General features: G+C 43.2%; 2 protein-coding genes across 3 annotated transcripts in view; both read left to right on the forward strand.

The window, feature by feature from the left end:
* The first annotated feature begins 1,652 nt into the window (after nt 1-1,652).
* The window catches only part of DHRSX (dehydrogenase/reductase X-linked), a 163,910-nt gene continuing 148,336 nt past the window's right edge, over nt 1,653-17,226 (forward strand). For both annotated transcript variants that reach the window (XM_066313542.1, XM_066313543.1), the window contains exon 1: nt 1,653-1,983. In XM_066313542.1, the coding sequence (XP_066169639.1) occupies nt 1,668-1,983 (316 nt within the window). In that variant the 5' untranslated portion in view covers nt 1,653-1,667. The remainder of the gene's footprint in view (nt 1,984-17,226) is intronic.
* ZBED1 (zinc finger BED-type containing 1) lies at nt 1,898-13,954 on the forward strand. The gene is made up of 2 exons (XM_066313536.1): nt 1,898-1,983; nt 8,916-13,954. The coding sequence occupies exon 2, from the start codon at nt 8,967-8,969 to the stop codon at nt 11,052-11,054; it is 2,088 nt and encodes a 695-aa protein (XP_066169633.1). The 5' UTR covers nt 1,898-1,983; nt 8,916-8,966; the 3' UTR covers nt 11,055-13,954.

Genomic DNA, 17,226 nt, shown 5'->3' on the forward strand with positions numbered 1-17,226 from the left:
GGTAATGCTAACTCATCAGTTTTCCATCACTCAGTCTAATTCCTTGGATAGATAGCATTGTCTGAAAAAAGACAGAGGAGTATTTATTGCAGTACCTTGAATATGCATCAATTGATTTTATTATGCTAGAAAACCTGAGAAAATATGGTTTATTTATATACAGATTGTGTAAATACACTGTAGGCAAGTTTCACAGTTTAATGTTGAAAGGGCTTTCATTAATGGTGTAGTTCTGAGAAAAGGATGTAAAGCAACATAAAAGAGTCGAGATTTGATTTTTACTGAGATAAGTTGAAAGAATAATTCACCTTTAGTCAATGTGTTTCTTCTTTCATGTTGTTTTATGTGTCACTCTTTCTACTTAACTCCATGCATGGTTGCAAACAATATACATTAAGAATGAATTCCTCATTGATGTGACTTAATGATGTCTATCATTTATGTTTGCCTAATTCTATGTGTTAATAAAAAAACCAAAAACACCAGAGATCCATAAAATGAAATGGCTGGTTTTGTCCTGGAGCAACTACACACTATGCTTTTACTTCATGTGTATTTCTGACAGAAGACATGAAGTCAATTCTGCTGAGCAATGTAATATGACACTGAAAAAAAATGTTGCTAATTGTATTGGTTTTTTAGAAAGTATGGAGTGTTTTTTTTTTTTTTGTTTTTTTTTTTTTTTTTTTTTTTTTTTTTTTTTTTTTTTTTTAAGGCTAGAAGATTACATTTCAAATACATTTCCAGAACTTTGTATGGCTTCCCATCTTTCACAGAGACAAAACGTTACCCAAAAAAGATTTCCCTTTCTCAAAAAAATTTGAAACTGAATATATGGGCCAACGTCTCCTATTGTGCAATGACTGAGTTTTGGTTTTTATCGATACTGGGGCTCATCCGCATGTTTGGAAACGCACCGGTTCTGTGAATGAAAACCACGGCATCAGGGTTAGGTTCTATTTCCTGTAGCCGAAACCAGCCGCCTGCCAGACGAACTGGCAGACAGGACCCGCTTTTCTGTCCCGAGTTCTCAGACTAAGTACTCAAGCTAAGGCTGAGGATTGAAAACTGACAACATGAAACTTTCGAGATATAGCATGCGATATACTGGTTATCATTGTAAAGAAGGTATTCGCCAGACAGGTGTAAAAATTCCGGCTCCAGAGGTAGGAAGGCTCCGTAAACTGAGCTACATTTGCAGAAATCGGTACCTGCAACTGAGACCTCGAGAGGAGTGAGCCCGAGGGATGCCCGAGGTGAGAGGGCCCGTGGTCAGACCCAGCGACGCCGTGGGAGTCCGCAGCAGCCCCTCATTTGTGCCAGCGTGAAGGGAAATGGTGAGACAACCCGACGAACGCTTTCAGCCACGGGATCCTGAAGCAACGCCGTGTGCCTAACTCCACTTAGGCACTGACCGCTTGTAGCTGTCACAGACCTGGACAAGAGTCTGTGCGCCCCAACCCCGGCGGCCTCCCCGGGCGGGCCGTCACGCTGTCACACTGCCCCCGCGCTGCTCTGTCGCGCACGCCGCCCCTCTCTCCGCGTCTCCCCCTGTCCAGCTGCTCGGCCGTCCGGCGGGGGCTGAGCCGCCGCGCCGTCGCTGCTGTCGCCGCCGAGGCCGGTCCGCCCGCCGCCGCCCCTTCCCTTCCCTTCCCCCGCCACCGCACATGCCCAGAAGGGCGGGAGCCGCGGCGAGCCCGGGCGCTGCTGTGACAGCGGCGGCGCTTTCCCTTCCGTGGGTGGGTGGGGGCCGCGCCGCGCCCCCCGGCCCGGCCCGGCGGAAACACCGCGCCGGCCGCCTGCTGCCTGTTCGCCCAGTGCCTTCCCTGCCGCGCCCCGAGCCCGCTGCCGCCGCGGGGCGGGAGGCGGCCATGTCGCTATTGTCTGCGCTGGTGCCCTTGCTCCGGGTGTACTGCATCGGCCTTCGCGTCATCCTGCACCAGCTGCGCCGCCGCTTCCAGCCGCGCTGCGCCCCGGCCTCAGGTGAGCACCGCAGCCGGCGCCGCGGGGCGGGGCGGGGCGGCTCCGGGCCGGGGGGCGGCAGCCCCCGCCGGGGAAAGGGGAAAGTTTGCCGCGCCTCCCCGCACCCACCACGGGCAGGCGGGCAGTTCCGGGGCCCTGCGGCCGAGACCGTGCGGCCCAGCTGGGAGCAGCCGGACAGTGAAGGGAAAAGAAAGGGACAACAGGGCAGGGCAGCCGCGACCTTGGCTGTAGCGCAGGGCGCCCGGGCCGTACCGCATCCCCCGCAGCGGGGCAAGGGCTGAGGCACCGCGGCGGCCCCGGCACGGGCGCCGCCGCCGGACTCCTCCCCCGTTCCCCTTGGCCGGCCGAGCAGGACCCGCCGCGCCGCCCGAGGGCAGCGGCCCCGGGGGGGCTGCGAGTGGCGGGGCGCCTTCCCCGCCCCCGCCGCACCGCACCCTCGCTCCGGGCGCCAGGCCCCGGCCCCACCGCCCCGTCCGGCCCACGGGCCGCGGCCGCCCCGGACGCGGGGCGGGGCGGGGGGCCGGGCCCGGGACGGGCGCCTGGCTGTACGCCGGCCTGACTTGTGGCCTCGGGAGGCGGCGTGGGGGCTCCGTGGGCCAGGGGTCCCCCTTCTCCTCTTCCTCTCTTTGGCTCTCTGACAGTGTCTCCTGAGACCTCGGCTCAGAGCCGCGCGGGCGCTCCCTCCCTCAGCCCAGGTAGGTGTTTGGAAGGCGGATAGCGGCGGGCAGCCTCCCGCGGTCCGGGCGCTCCTGCCGCCGCCGCCCGCTGTGCTCCCACCTCACCGGGACGGCCGTGACAGCCGCTTTCGGCCTCCCTGTCCCGGCTGCTCCAGGAGGGGAACGTACCCGTGCTCCAAAAGCTTAGTATTGGATACCGGCTGACATTCGCTGATAGCCTTTAAGCTGACAAGTGAGTGGCACTTGTAGTTTTTCCTAAGGGACTTCAGGTTAGTCGTTGGTTTGAGAAGTTAGGTTTTTGCACTTTTCTGATTTGGATCAACAGCGTGTTAAATGCTGACTTAGGGGAAACTTTGAGTTTGACAGAAAAACAATGATCTGCACACGTTACTCTTGAAGACTAAAATGTTCCTGAATTTATAAACTTAGAGCAAACTGAGTTTGGGTAGATGTATAGGTTATCATCAGAGCTAACCATACAGCTGCATTGAAGTCCATGCCTTTAACTTTCTCTCCTTATCAGCAAGTGAGCCTTTGTGGCCCTGTTGATAATTTAAACCAAAGGAACCGTAAAAAATGTATTATTGAGAGGGCCTAGTGTTTTAGTAAGGAATTCAGGCAGATGAGGATATTGGTGTAGATAATATCTGAAATACTGAGAAGGAGCTGGAACAAGTACACCACACAATAGGAGCTTATTTGTTCATCTTATCACACGTTGCATCCTTGGGTAGTGTTTTGTGTACTTTTTATTCATTTCTCATTCTTCTGATAGGATTCCCTTTCTCATTCTCTAAAGGCAGCAATGAAACCCTCAAACAAACGGGAGGACCCTGGTGATAAAAAGGGCAGATGTGCATATGGTTGGAAGTCATCTGAGCATTTTTCTAGCATTAGCGTTTCTTGGCAGAGGAAATTTGGGTATTTTGCCTAGGGTGTGTAACACTTTCCAAATCTTTTTTCGAACCACAGAGAAACAGCATGATGAAAATGTGACCCAGTGTTTTGTTGCGCTGTGCTCTTTGCTGCTATTGAAAAAAAAAAAAAAAAAGCGTTGAATTTGGAAATGCCAGAGGAAGGCAGTGAAGATCCAGCCTAGGAAATGTCACTTGCCTAAGTGGGACCAAGGTAGATTTGACAGATGCGAAAAGTTTTCTTTGAGCCCTAATTTGGGATTTTTTTTCCAAGGACAAATGGTTTCCTCCTCAGCTGGTTATATGCACGCAGTTCCCTCTTGGCAGTTACCTGCTGCCTTGCTTTCACTCGCTGTGTCCAGTCGTTGCTTAAAGAAATGATTCACCTTAATAACTGGAACCTTTTTACCCAGATGAAACTTGTTTCCATAATAGTGATTTCAAAATAGTGATGTCAGTGCAACAAAAAACAAGAGTGTTATTGGAACAAGCTTGGATCAGTAAACTACAGTTCTTGTAAGAAAACCCTGACTAACTTTTTCAGAGGATAATCTAGAAAGGTGTGTATGTTTAAATTTTTCTATATCTTACTGAGGGGGTGTCCGTAACTCTCACAAGTACAGGCATTTTATTGTCAGGATGCCTTCCTGGGGAGACCTTGGAATGGTAAGGGGGGGGACTGGGAAGGACAGGACAGGGAGGCAGAGATAGCCATTCCTCTGATCCTGGCTTCCTTGGTCTCAGTTTCCATGACAGAATTCCCACTCTCTGTGCAGCAGTGCTGCACATCTTGCTTGGAAGATTTAAAAGAGAGAGATGTCTGCTGACTTGTCCTTTAGCTCTGTGGGTGAGTGAAAAGTTCTGGTCTCAATGCAGCCCTTCTTCCTCTGAATATTCCAAGAAATGCTTGCTTTCTTATCATCACTATGAAGAAGTGCTCAGGATTTTAATCCAAGTAAACGATATCAGTTTCACTTTTATTTTTCCTTACCCTAAGTTAAGAGTTGTGTGCTCTTGGTACATGCGCTCTTAAAAGTGAGCCATGTGTTCTTTCACATCCTACTGGAGTTCATCTGATTTTTATGGATGCGATTCAAGTTATTTTTTTTGGGGGGGGGAAGAGTTTGAGCTCTCAAATCTAGGTTTGGTGCAAAAACTTGGTAATTGTTTTGAATTACAAACCGAAACAATAGTAACATTCTCCATTCAAGTGAATGTCCCCCACCTCAACACAGAGTAGGAAAGTTGACCTGAAATTCTGATCCTGAAGCTCAGGGAAGGAAAATATAGATTACAAACAAGGTGTGCAGTCAATGACTGCTTCGCTAACTAAAATCAACATAGAGGAAAGTGTAGAAATAAAGGGGAATTTAAGTTAAACTTGAAAATATTTCTGCAAGTACTAATTGCATAAACAGTATAACTACTAATATGTAGTTTTAGTGTTCAGTGGTTTAAATTATTTAATACTTTTCCTAGAAATTACTGCTTGAACTTTTTTACAGTGCCTAATGTTAATTAATTGGAGGGAGGAAAAAATAGCCCTGCATGACTAAAGTTCTTTATTAAAACAGCTTTTTAAAAACACAAATCTAATCAGTGAATTGATAAAAGATAAACTAATATAAATTGTGACATCACAATATGACCAGTGGAAATGTGATCACCAGAAGTCATCTTACGGATAAGAAAAATGGTTAATATAATTAAAAGCTTCTCCAGGAATTTATTTGGCATCTTTCCTCCTTCATTTTTTCTTCCACTTTACATGTTTCATTGAAATTTGGTAGGCGAAACCTAAATCCTGAGTGTTGTGTAGTACTTCTGAAGTCTTTGTAGTTAAATTTGGAACCTGTAATGTGTAGAAAACTGTATCTGAAGAAGGTGGTTATGTGGATTAAATTAAGGAGACCTTAAAGGTGGCTCCTGTTTTTCTTACAAATGATTAAAATTTCATTTAATTTTTTATTTCCTCAGTTTTTAGTTACTCAGTTTCCTCATTTGTGCCAAATTTCTTTACAGTTAATTGTGAAATATTGATTTAGGATCATGCATCTGTTAATTTTGATTCATATTTTGAGGGCTCTTACTTTATATGAGTAAAACGTAGTTAGAGCTTTCTGCACTAAGCTGTGTGAGCTCCAGGTTGTAAATCATCCAGAGGTGGGTAGAGCAGTGACGAGGTAGGAAGGATTGATGGCAGGCAAAACTGCATTTCTATCAAGCAGTTAAGCCCTCTCCCCACGCATGCCCCTAGAATAGTTATTAAGTTAGTTTCAGAATGAGGAGTCTCTTTATGGTTGCCCCTCTGCTGACTGAGGCAAAGGTTGTGGGACAAGGATACCCACAGGGTGCATGCTGTGCATGCACACACAGGGAGGCAGAGCTAAGGTTGTAAGGTGTCTGCACACCCCACATTTCCTCACATCCCCATGCTCCCTTTCACAATCCAAGTGACTGTTGTGCAGGTTTCAAACCAATTTTCTTTGCCAATGGGGAGACTGAGCTCTGCCTGCAAGGGCAGCATGGCTGTCCTCCATGACACAAGCCATCACTAGCATTAATATTTTGGCCCAAGACCTGCCCTGGAGAGGGAAGTCATGGGTTTGTATTAGGAGAATGAGACGGGGGTCTGAGAAGTGTGAGGAGACAGCATAGCCTGCCCCAAGAACAGCAGGGATGAGGTTCTAGGGCCAGAAAGTCTGGACTCTTCCACCTCCTATGGCAACAGAGTTCACTGCAAAGGCAGCAGAGGATCCTCTCTGCAGGCTCTTAGAAGCCTCGGTCACAGTACTGGCTGGTGGTGTTGGCCAGCTGCATGGAGGAGGCAAGGGAAAGAAACTGCAATTTCTCTGAAGGTGCTCTCCTCTGGGTGAGAATTCAGGGTTGCTGTTGGTTTTGCCAGGACCAAGTTATGAACACTGTTTCACTGAAGATGGAAAAGCGTACCTCTTCTTGGAGTAAAATGAGAGGTGTGGGGTTTTTGGTTTGTGTTTGTAATGCCAGTTATGCTGTATAACACTCAAAGAGAGGCAGGGATGACCAACAGTTTATATTTGAGCTATTACTAAAGGCTGTATTGTACTGGCATATCCTTAGCTGTGGCAGTGCTGCTCTGGGCCACTATTGCCGAGTCCCTGATACATCACAAAATGAAGGCAAAGCTGTGACATACATAAGAGTGAAGAGTGGGGTGAGTCTGTAACACTCCCATACTCTGAAATGACTTCTACTTTGTCAGTTGGTGATGAACTTTTTATGATCCAAGGTGTGTCATACTAATTTTAAATATTAAGGATGCATCAACTCTTTTATTACAGCACCTTCCTCCTTACTTTCAGGAATTGACAGGTAACTGCAGAGGAAACTGTAAGATTTAATGAAATGCCATGAGCTTCTGTGCTTCCTCCATACACCATGTTGTGGATTGAAAAGGGAGGAATCTAAAAGCTATGATAATATGTATCGATATGATATGTCAGTGCACTATCTGATGGCATGGCAGGGTTACCTCATTACGCATTACACCACTTGGTCTTTCAAAATCATCAGTTTTTGTCGGATTGCATACCTTGGTGCTGTTGATATGCACATGTTTGGAATTAGGCAGCATTACCATGTTGAATCAATAGTTTATCCTGGCAACTTAAAGGCACTGAATGAATCACAGTAGAAGGCATGCTAGTAGGCAGAACATTGCCCCTCCCTCAGGAAAAAATGCAAAATGTCTACACCCAGAAGTAAATCTTCAGAACAAATCCAGTAAAATGCTTGCCCTGCATCTCTCATTCTGCTTCTAAACCAACAGTTGTGTTTAGATAAGTATGTTTAGTATTGGTTAACCTGTTAACCAATTGGTTTTTCATTAAAGACATTCAGAAAACGTTGCAAAATACCAGCTGTAGTTCAGAGAGAAAACTATCTTTTCTTACAAATGTTCACCGACAGCAAAAGCACCCCAGAGAAGCTTGTACACATACATTTTTTTTAGTATTCCCTGGCAGCAGTGTGAAAAAGTCGGATTGTTTCTTCCTGCCCTAACCAGCCAGTCTTACCACCTGAGGATTTCTGGTCTTGGACACAGGTGCAGCTCCCGAGGAGCAGAGAAGTAGCAATGCCATTGTTTTCAGTGTGATGCTCCTCATGTTACTCTCCTGCTCTCTTTCTCTGGATTTTTGTAAAAGAGGCTGCATCCATATCTATAATCTCTTTCTTTCTCCTTCCCAATGCTGACCAAAGCCCTGGAAAAGGGTTTGTTGCTTTGATGGTGCTGTGGATGAAATAGAGAAGTGTCAGGGTGCAATCGTGCTGTGCTGCAGCTCGGCTTTTTGGTGTAGTGAGATCAGCTCTGCTGGGTGCCAGCTGCCAGCACTGCTCCAGAGACACTGTAGGCCTCAAGTAGTGCTTGCATGTGACTGCACAAGAAGTGTTTCCCTGTGCAGATATCAAGGTACAGATTGCCAAGTCTTGCTTTATCACCGCACTTTTCTCTAGTGTCATCCCTTTCCAACTTCTGTAGCCTTTTGAAGAAAGTGCAGCAAAATTATTTTCCAGCTGATGTGGATAATAACATTTATTAGTGCTTCACTGTCTGCTTTTCCTGTAATTATAGTCCACTGTTATTCTAGGAACCATGACTGTGAACTAATACTTCAGGAGATGACTTTGATTTCAGAAAGAGAAGGAGAGGATAGGTGTCAGACGTGTTTTGTTGATCTGCATGCAGGTTCAAGTTCCTTTTTGTTTTATTTTAGCCAGAAAACATCTTTACATTTGAGAGGAGCAGATTATTGCAGTAATTTGCATAACAGATTTTTTTTATGTTAAGCAAAGGCTAGAACAGTTAGATCAAGCTAACAAAACTTCTTTCAGAGTAAACAAACAAGAAAACCTTTGCTCCTTCAGTATCAGGTTTCAATTGAAATAAATGTTAACAGCAAAGTTCAGTAATTCTTAGGCAAGAGGATGTTGGTCTAGTTCTAACTTAAGAGGCAGGAAAATGCTATCGCAGATGACCAGTTTTTGTGATAGTAATTTATCAAGTCTGTGGTGGTGGTTACACTTTCTCTATCCAGAATTAGGAAATTCCAGAAAAAAATATTTACTCAGGTCATCTAGCTCAGTTTCACAGAAGAACGGCCTATATTAAAACTGCTTTTAATTTTTGACAATTCAGTGGGCGTCTTGTAGGTCGCACTTCCTGCAAATTTCATCTTTAGATTTGCGAGTATAATTAGTGAGTATGTTTCTTGATACATTCACAGAAACGCTGATTGCACATAGTTGAGTGTGGTCAAACTTGTGCTTTCTCATTGTATCTTTATCTTACTGCCTTTATCAGGTACTCATTAATGAGTGAAGGATCAAAAGGTGGGACGGTGGCCAAGAAGCAATGGAGAATAAAAGTTTAGAAGGTTCCCCATCAGACCTAAAGTTAGTGGCTCACCCGAGAGCAAAGAGTAAAGTGTGGAAGTACTTTGGGTTTGATACCAATGCGGAAGGATGCATATTACAGTGGAAGAAGATCTACTGCCGTATTTGCATGGCACAGATTGCCTATTCAGGAAATACGTCCAACCTTTCCTACCACCTTGAGAAAAATCACCCCGATGAATTCTGTGAGTTTGTGAAAAGTAACACTGAGCAAATGAGGGAAGCCTTTGCCACAGCATTTTCAAAAATCAAGCCGGAGTCATCACAGCAGGTTGTTCAAGATAGCCTCATCATGAAGACCTACCAGAACTACGAAAACAAAAAACATCAGGAACTGACATCTGCAGTCATCAGCTTAATTTGCGAGGGCATGTATCCAGCCTCCATTGTTGATGAACCCACATTCAAGGCCCTCTTGAGAACAGCGGACCCCAGGTATGAACTTCCAAGCCGGAAATACTTCTGTACAAAAGCAATTCCTGAAAAGTATAGTGCAATTAGAGAAATTGTGCTGAAAGAGCTCACTGAGGTTCTGTGGTGTGGCATATCCACAGACATGTGGAGGAGCGAAAACCAGAACAGGTCATATGTAACTGTGGCAGTTCACTTTCTCAGCAGCAGTCCTGCCAACTGCCTGGCTGTGAACTCGCGGTGTTTGAAAACGTTTGAAGTACCAGAGGATAACACTGCAGAGACCATTACACGAGTCCTTTATGAAACATTCATTGAGTGGGGGATCAATACAAAAGTCTTTGGTGCTACAACAGATTACAGTAAAGACATTGTAAAAGCTTGCTCTCTCCTAGATATTCCCGTACAGATGCCTTGTTTGGGCCACACTTTTAATGCAGGAATACAACAAGCTTTTCAGCTCCCCAAACTCTGCAACCTCCTTGCCAGGTGCCGAAAGCTGGTGGAGTATTTTCAGCAGTCTACGGTCGCAATGTACATGCTGAGTGAAAAGCAGAAGCAGCAGAATATTCTCCACTGCATGCTGGTAAGCGACCGTGTTTCCTGGTGGGGAAGTACGCTCGCTATGCTGCAGCGCCTCAAGGAGCAGCAGTTTGTCATTGCGGCTGTTCTCGTGGAGGACAGCAACAACCACCACCTCATGCTGGAATCCAGTGAGTGGAATACAATCGAAGGGCTGGTGGAGCTGCTCCAGCCTTTCAAGCAGGTTGCAGAGATGATGTCTGCTTCAAAGTATCCGACGATAAGTATGGTGAAGCCACTTCTCCACATGCTTCTGAATACTACTCTGAACATCAAAGAGAACGATTTGAAAGAAATCAGCATGGCAAAGGAGGTGATTGCTAAAGAGTTGTCAACCACCTACCAGCACACACCTGAGATAGACATGTTTCTCAATGTTGCAACTTTCTTGGATCCCCGCTACAAGAAACTGCCTTTTCTTTCGGCCTTTGAGAGGCAGCAGGTGGAAAACAGAGTGGTGGAAGAAGCAAAAAGCTTGCTGGAGAAAGTAAAAGAAAATAGCTTTAGAACTGAGGAGAAATTCTTCACTGTTTCAGAAGAGCCCCCTATGAAAAAAATCATCATCTCCTCTACTCCTCCTCCTACCAGTGTCATCAACAACATGCTCGCAGAGATCTTTTGTCAGACAGGAGGTGTGGAAGACCAGGAGGAATGGCATGCTCAAATCGTGGAGGAGTTGAGCAACTTCAAGTCACAAAAGGTCCTTGGTTTGAATGAGGACCCGTTGAAGTGGTGGTCTGACAGACTAGCGCTGTTTCCAGTTTTACCAAAGGTTCTTCAAAAATACTGGTGTATTCTGGCCACAAGAGTCTTCCCTGAGCGCCTGTTTGGTTCTTCTGCTAATGTTGTGAGTGCAAAGAGAAACCGGTTAGCCCCAGCTCACGTGGATGAGCAGATCTTTTTGTATGAAAACAGTCGCAATGGGTCTGAGGCAGAACCGGAGGACGAAGATGAAGGGGAGTGGGGTTTGGAACAGGAACAGATTTTTAATTTAAATGACTCGGTAAACATAAACAACAATTTCTTTAATATTCGAGACAGTGGGTTTGTTTAACAGGACTGCTGCGGTACATTTAATGACAAAAGAGGTATTTGTCTTAAGTTACCAAAAATTCTTCTGTTTTATGCTATGAATGCTGTAAATATTGAACAGTTGTAACAAACTTGATTTAGTTTCCATTGTCTGTGTTTTTCCCACTGTCTTAAAATATGAATGACTTGTGATCAAACAGCACTGAAACGAATGAGGAAATAAATTCTACAAAGACCGTGATTTCTGACTGTGGCCCAGGTTTCAGAAAGCACTTATCCATGTGCTTCCTTTTGCACTTGTTTCAGTGAGAGACAAACACATGCTTATGTGCTTTCTATCATAAAATTATTTTCCTGAGTTAGGACCTTGAAGAAGTTTTTAAAATTTATGCCTCCATTTGTAAATCCTGTGTGACTCAGGATGCTAGCTTTAAATTTTGGATTTTAAAATGTTTTAAAATCCATAGATCTGAGCAGTGAATATTTTTAGAATATGTTGTGTCTATGGAATGAAAAAAAGATCTTGAGCCTGATTTTCACTACCTCATGTCTTAGGTCTGGTCTATGCTAGAAAAGTTCAGCTGGTATGATTCTGTTGGTTAGGGGACTGATGTGTTTTTTTAACTGATACTGTGCTGGCATAGGCTATAGTGTGGATGCATTTATACCAGGATAATTTATTTTGCTTTCCAGTCCAGTGTACATGGCATAAGCTGGTATTGCTGTGTCCACATTAGTCCAGTTTTGCCATTTAACTGCAGCTAAATGCAAAATTGTTTTTTTGTTTGTTTTGCTTTGTGTCTAAGCAAGCCCTGATTGTAGTCTCTTGTGCTTTTGCAAAGTGGGAACCAAGTGTGGGGTCGAGGCAGTGTTGTGTTAGCTTCGCCTTGTGCCAATGCCATCCATGGCTGATGCCACGTGGTGTGTAGCAGGCAAGGCATCAGCCCTTTGGTAAGGGAGAGAGGGAAGGAGAGGGCAGGGAGACGTCTGCAGGCCACGGGTCTAATGGTTTGTCTGTGTTATAAAATCCTTAACCTCTTCATTTAATGGGGACTTTGCCCAAGGTAGCTAGAAAATTTTGTTGGCAAGAAAAGCAAAATAAAAAGCTTTAATATTATGTAAATATATTTAAAAGAAGGGGACCCCTCCATTTCTTCACACATATTTAGTGAATCTTTAACTTTTTAACTTTTTTTTTTTTTTTTTTGTTATATTAGCACTTAACTTTTTTCACCTGTCTCTTTTTGGTTCAGTTTGTAGAGTGGACCTTAGTCCTGTCCAGTCGAATGTTTGAGTACTGTTTTGAATTAGTTGTGTATTGTAACTACTCCCTTTGTGTGTCCAAGCCATAAGTGTTTTAATCCCTTTTGAGAACTTGGCAAACAAGAAAAAAGAAAGGAAACCAACCCGAGACCGCCCCCCACTCCATCTCTTATGAAATACTGCAGTCATTAACATGATCAGTGTTCACACTAGACACAAAGTTGGATGCACCACCTTTTTTTTCTGAGGTGAAGTGGAGGACTCTTGGCATTTTTCAATTACAATCAAGGTTTGCTTTGGGTTTTATTTCTGTTACTGGTGTCTCACCCCCCCACCTTGGTGTGAAGTCTACAACTGTGTTAAGCAATATCTTAAAATACCACTCTTCTGGCGGAAGAAAGTTGGGTTTTTTTCATCCTGATGGCACCTGTGGACACTGGGTTGTAAAAGGGGCACAGACAGCAGGAACATACGAAAATGAGAATGGCAGTGGAATTGAATCTATTGCCAAACTGTTTGTTTATGGTTTAGTTTAATAGTTACTGGAAATTTGAGGCCTCTGTTCCTTGTGGGTGGTGGGAAGGGATGGGGTGAAGTGAAGAGGAAGGACAGAGGTTAGGCTGAAGGAGCAGTGAAGTTAGTAATTGCAACTACATAAACAAAAATGTTTAAGCCTGGGAAAAATGCATTTAGCAGATGGTGCAGCCTGTGTTTGGCTGTTGGTAAGCCTGGGGTTTTGCTTTCCAGCACCCCGAAAACTGATTTGCACTTGTACAAAGTACACTCACTGTGCATCCTGTTGAATGTTGCTACTCTCCATGTCCACTGAAGAGGTGTATATGTTTGCCCAAGGTGCAAAATGCAGGCTTGGCCTAAGATCCCACAAGTATGTAGGATATCTGTGAGGGCAACAAAAGCAAATTATGGAAGGGAGCGAGATACATGAGCTCCTCTGACACGCCAGCAGTCTGCCAGGAAGAGCTCTTGGTTTTTATGGTCATCACTTGCAGCAGCTACTATCACCACTGCAAGCCCTCTCTCCAGGAGCTGCACAAATGCTGGTTTGAAGTGTGTAGATTTTGTCTTACATGAGCATAGTTTAAAGCTGTGCCCTCACAATCAAGGCAAGGGCCAGAGCCCCCTTGGCCCACACTTGGCCTTCCCCTGCTGGCAGCATTGTATCCATCTTTCTCCTCCTAGGGCTGAACATAAACAGTGATGCTTACAAGCAGTTTTACTGAGATCAGTGCAATGCACTACTCTCTTCCTTCCAGCTTCTTTTTATTTTTTGGTATCCAAAATAAAATTGTAGTCGGTTCAATTGGTGTGTCTCAGCATTCTTTTAGAAAAAGGAGAAGAAAAAGAAAAAAAAAGAGCAAAACCATTGTTAGTCTTACCCATTGTCTGTGAGATTTTTTTATTTAATGTTCTAAGCCTGGAATATTGTTAAATAAACCAGAAAAATAAGTTAGTTACTAGATTATTTGTCTGATGTGTGGTCATATCTGCAGCACTTTATGACTTTGAACTCTTCCGCAACAGGGGGAGGTTGTATTCTAAGGATTTAAAGCTATGCATTTATTTTCGTTTTGATCCTGTAAGTTATTTTTTAAAAATGCTGTAAAAATCTTTTGGATTAAAAAAAATGAGGATGAAAAATGTTGGAAGTTTAGATGGTTTCTCTTGCTCAAATACGTGTGGTGTTTTTCATTTATTGATTTTCTAAGATTTTCTGTTGTTTAGTTGGGTGGAGAGGGAGAATTGCAGAGCTGTTCTAAGTATTGCTACAACTTGAGTTAACCCTGGTATTTTTGCCAAGGGATGGCCCAGAACACATATCCTAACAATGCTATTAAATCAACTTTATGTTCTTGTTTTTTGACAGCTACTTTGAATCCACAGCCTAACGTTTCCTTTTCTCTTCAGTACAGCTGAGACATCTTTTTGGAGGGGCAGTAGAGGAACGAACTTCAGCTTTTAAATACTTTTGTGCTAAAAAAGTGAATTTTGAACAGGCTCAATGTACTCTGTGTAAAGAGAAGAATTGCCCTTGTCACCAACTAGGTGTTGCCAATTCAGGATTAAAACTCAGGGGGCTAGATGAGGTTTCTTGGGGTAACAGTATAACTAAAGAGTTCTGTGTTTCTGACCAACCCCTGCATGAATTTCACCTCCCTCTGCCATCAGGGATTATGTGAAGACAAAGAGAAAAGCCTGAACCATACTGAAGTTGAAAAGGTGAATTTTTCCAGCAAAAAATGTCTGAAGTGCTTTGGTTTAAAGGAAGGCAATAAAGTTCTGTATTATTTATGGAAAGGCTGTATTGTTTTAAGTTTCTATTGCAGCAGTCTTATCTGATTAATTTCAAGCATTTTCTTTAACCAGTGTCATGATGTCCAATTAACTTTACAGGAGCATTTGTAAGCAGGCAGGAATATTAAAAGCAAAAGAAAGAAGATTTGGTTATTTTTAATATTTTATAGGACTTCTGAAAACTGAAAAGTGATGTGTAGTTCTTGATTTTTGTCTTTTTCATGTGACAGCTTAAAAAGAAGGGGTTGCCTGAGGACACCATTTCTGAAGCAGGGGAAGTGCATGGATATGAACACAGAAGTAGTGTATTTTACATATTCCATGACAACTGGGGAAAGGAGACTTTATGCTAGAAAAATTACATTTTAGTCTCTGTACACCATCCCCCTTTGGATTATCTCCATTTCTGAGTATCCTTCTGAATATCCTGGTTCTTGCGGTGTTATCTAGTCTAGACTCTCTGTTTAGCTCTGCTGGAAGGACTCTGGTGGTCCTTTGAGTTTTGTGGCTTTTTTTTTTTCCTTTGGACCAGACTGTATGGTCTATCTTTTCTTGTTTCCTCCAAATTCATATTGTGCTAAATTCAAAGCATTTTTAGGGGACATAGGGAAATTATGGATTTTTTTTTTTTTTTTAGTAACATTTGGTGCTGTAGAGAAAATTTAGATACAGCTTCATTTTGTCTGCCTTCAAAGCACATCAGTAAAGCATGTCTTAATACTATTTAAACTGTAATTTCAAAGTATCTCTGCAGTTGCAGTTTATAATGCTGTTGCTTTTAAGTACAAATTAATTTCCTTTAAATTGAACAATAAAAATCTAATATATATTTTACTGTTGTTGCAGTCCCTTTCAGTGCCCCTGCAGTTGGGTAGAAATGCCACAAGGGAACTAAGTTTAGCATTAAGAAAATAAAAATTAAAAACAAACCACTATCTTTGAGCTTACCTTTTGTTTTAAAACTACAGTTGGATTTATATATTTTTAAAAATTCTAAGGCCATTGCAGCAACTATTTTCAAATAAGAGTGCCTCAGAACTTGGGAGCTGTTAAAATACTAAGATTTTTGAGCATTTCTGCTTATGTTTCCACACTGAGTGGTATTGATTTCTCTTGCTGCGAAAAGATCACAAAAATGATGCTTGCCATCTGCAGTGCTTTGAAGTGCTGATCAGATGTAACTTTTTTTCAGAGGTTTTGAAAAGACTACTACCTGCTGCACACGTGTGTTAGTTTCCTTGCATCACAATTACTTATTTCCAGTGACTTGAGTCTGCCAAGTCCTCCATCCTGTCTCCTCTCTCTGGCACTGGCTGGGCAGAATGCTGGGTGGAAGCAGTAGGAGGGGATCTCCAGCTTCTTCTCTCTTCTCTTAGAGACTTCTTTAAGATCAGATGAAATTCACTTTAGAAAGAGTTTAAACTAGGTTTTTATTCCAATCGTCAAGGCTTACAGCAGCTGTGCCGTGGTGTGAAAAGGCAGAGCCAGTGATTCCTCTCCCCACAGTGATGTATACTGGGATACATGGCTCAGTTGGACCAAAAGTGCCTGTGTAGGGAATATGCTGGGGAATTGAGCTCAGCACAGCTAGGAAGCTACACTCAGAGTCAAAGGCATAATAGGCATGTCAGGGAAGAAACAATACCTGTGCTGCTCTCCTTAGATAGGGGTTTAAGGTAAAAACTATAACAAGATACAGGTTTGTGCTCTAGGCTGAAGCTGTGCCTGGGAAATTTTTTGATTTTTCAAATAGTCTCATGTTTAATACTGACGTAGAAAAGAGCATTCTGTGATGTTGAAATAAATATTTTATATAGACAGTAAAGCTTCAGTTCCTTTTTTGATAGATATCTTGGGGGTGACATTTACAGTGGTTTTCCTGGAATAAATGCCGTGGCTAGAGGTACACCAAGATTCAGCTGTCAGAAGCAGTAGGCCAGTCCTGTGTGTAAGAGACAGGAGAGGATACTTTCATTTGAAGTAAGTGAGAAATGTTGTCTTTATTTTAACACTCTTAGGTAGAAGATAATTAAAATGCATTCCTAAATGTTTGTGATAGCCTCATAATTTAGATATCTGTAGAGAATTAATCCATTTGTTTTTGCTTAGTTCACTGAAAATAGGACTGTATTTGTCCCTAGTTGCATGTGCATAATGTCATGTTCAACAGTTCTTCCCCAAACAATGCAAGAATAGGGTTATTTTTAAATTGGCAGTTTCTTTGATTACATGCAATATTCTGTCTGTTCATTGTCCCTAAATACTTGCAGATAGGAATGAAAATGAAAAATTCCTTTTATTTTTCTCCAGTGGATACTCCTTTGCTTTTAAATTTGAGATATTTTGTGTATCACTGTGTCTTTACAGACACTGCACTTGAAAGGGTTTCATTCTCCCTTTCTTGTTTGTTTTTTCTTTCTCATGAGTCATCAGTGAGGTTTACAGTGATAGGAATTTGCAGCCATAACAAGGAAGATGTCAACTCAGCATCAGGAGAGCTCATGCCAGAAACATCCTGTCCCATGTTGTGAATGCAGTCCTCCAAGGGAGACCTTCATCTTCTCCAGCATGACCTTCTGATGTGTGTGTAAGAGAAAAATAAAGTGCCTTTGCAAGCA

The sequence above is a fragment of the Sylvia atricapilla genome, chromosome 2 (genome assembly GCF_009819655.1).
Source record: "Sylvia atricapilla isolate bSylAtr1 chromosome 2, bSylAtr1.pri, whole genome shotgun sequence".
NCBI classification, from domain to species: domain Eukaryota; kingdom Metazoa; phylum Chordata; class Aves; order Passeriformes; family Sylviidae; genus Sylvia; species Sylvia atricapilla.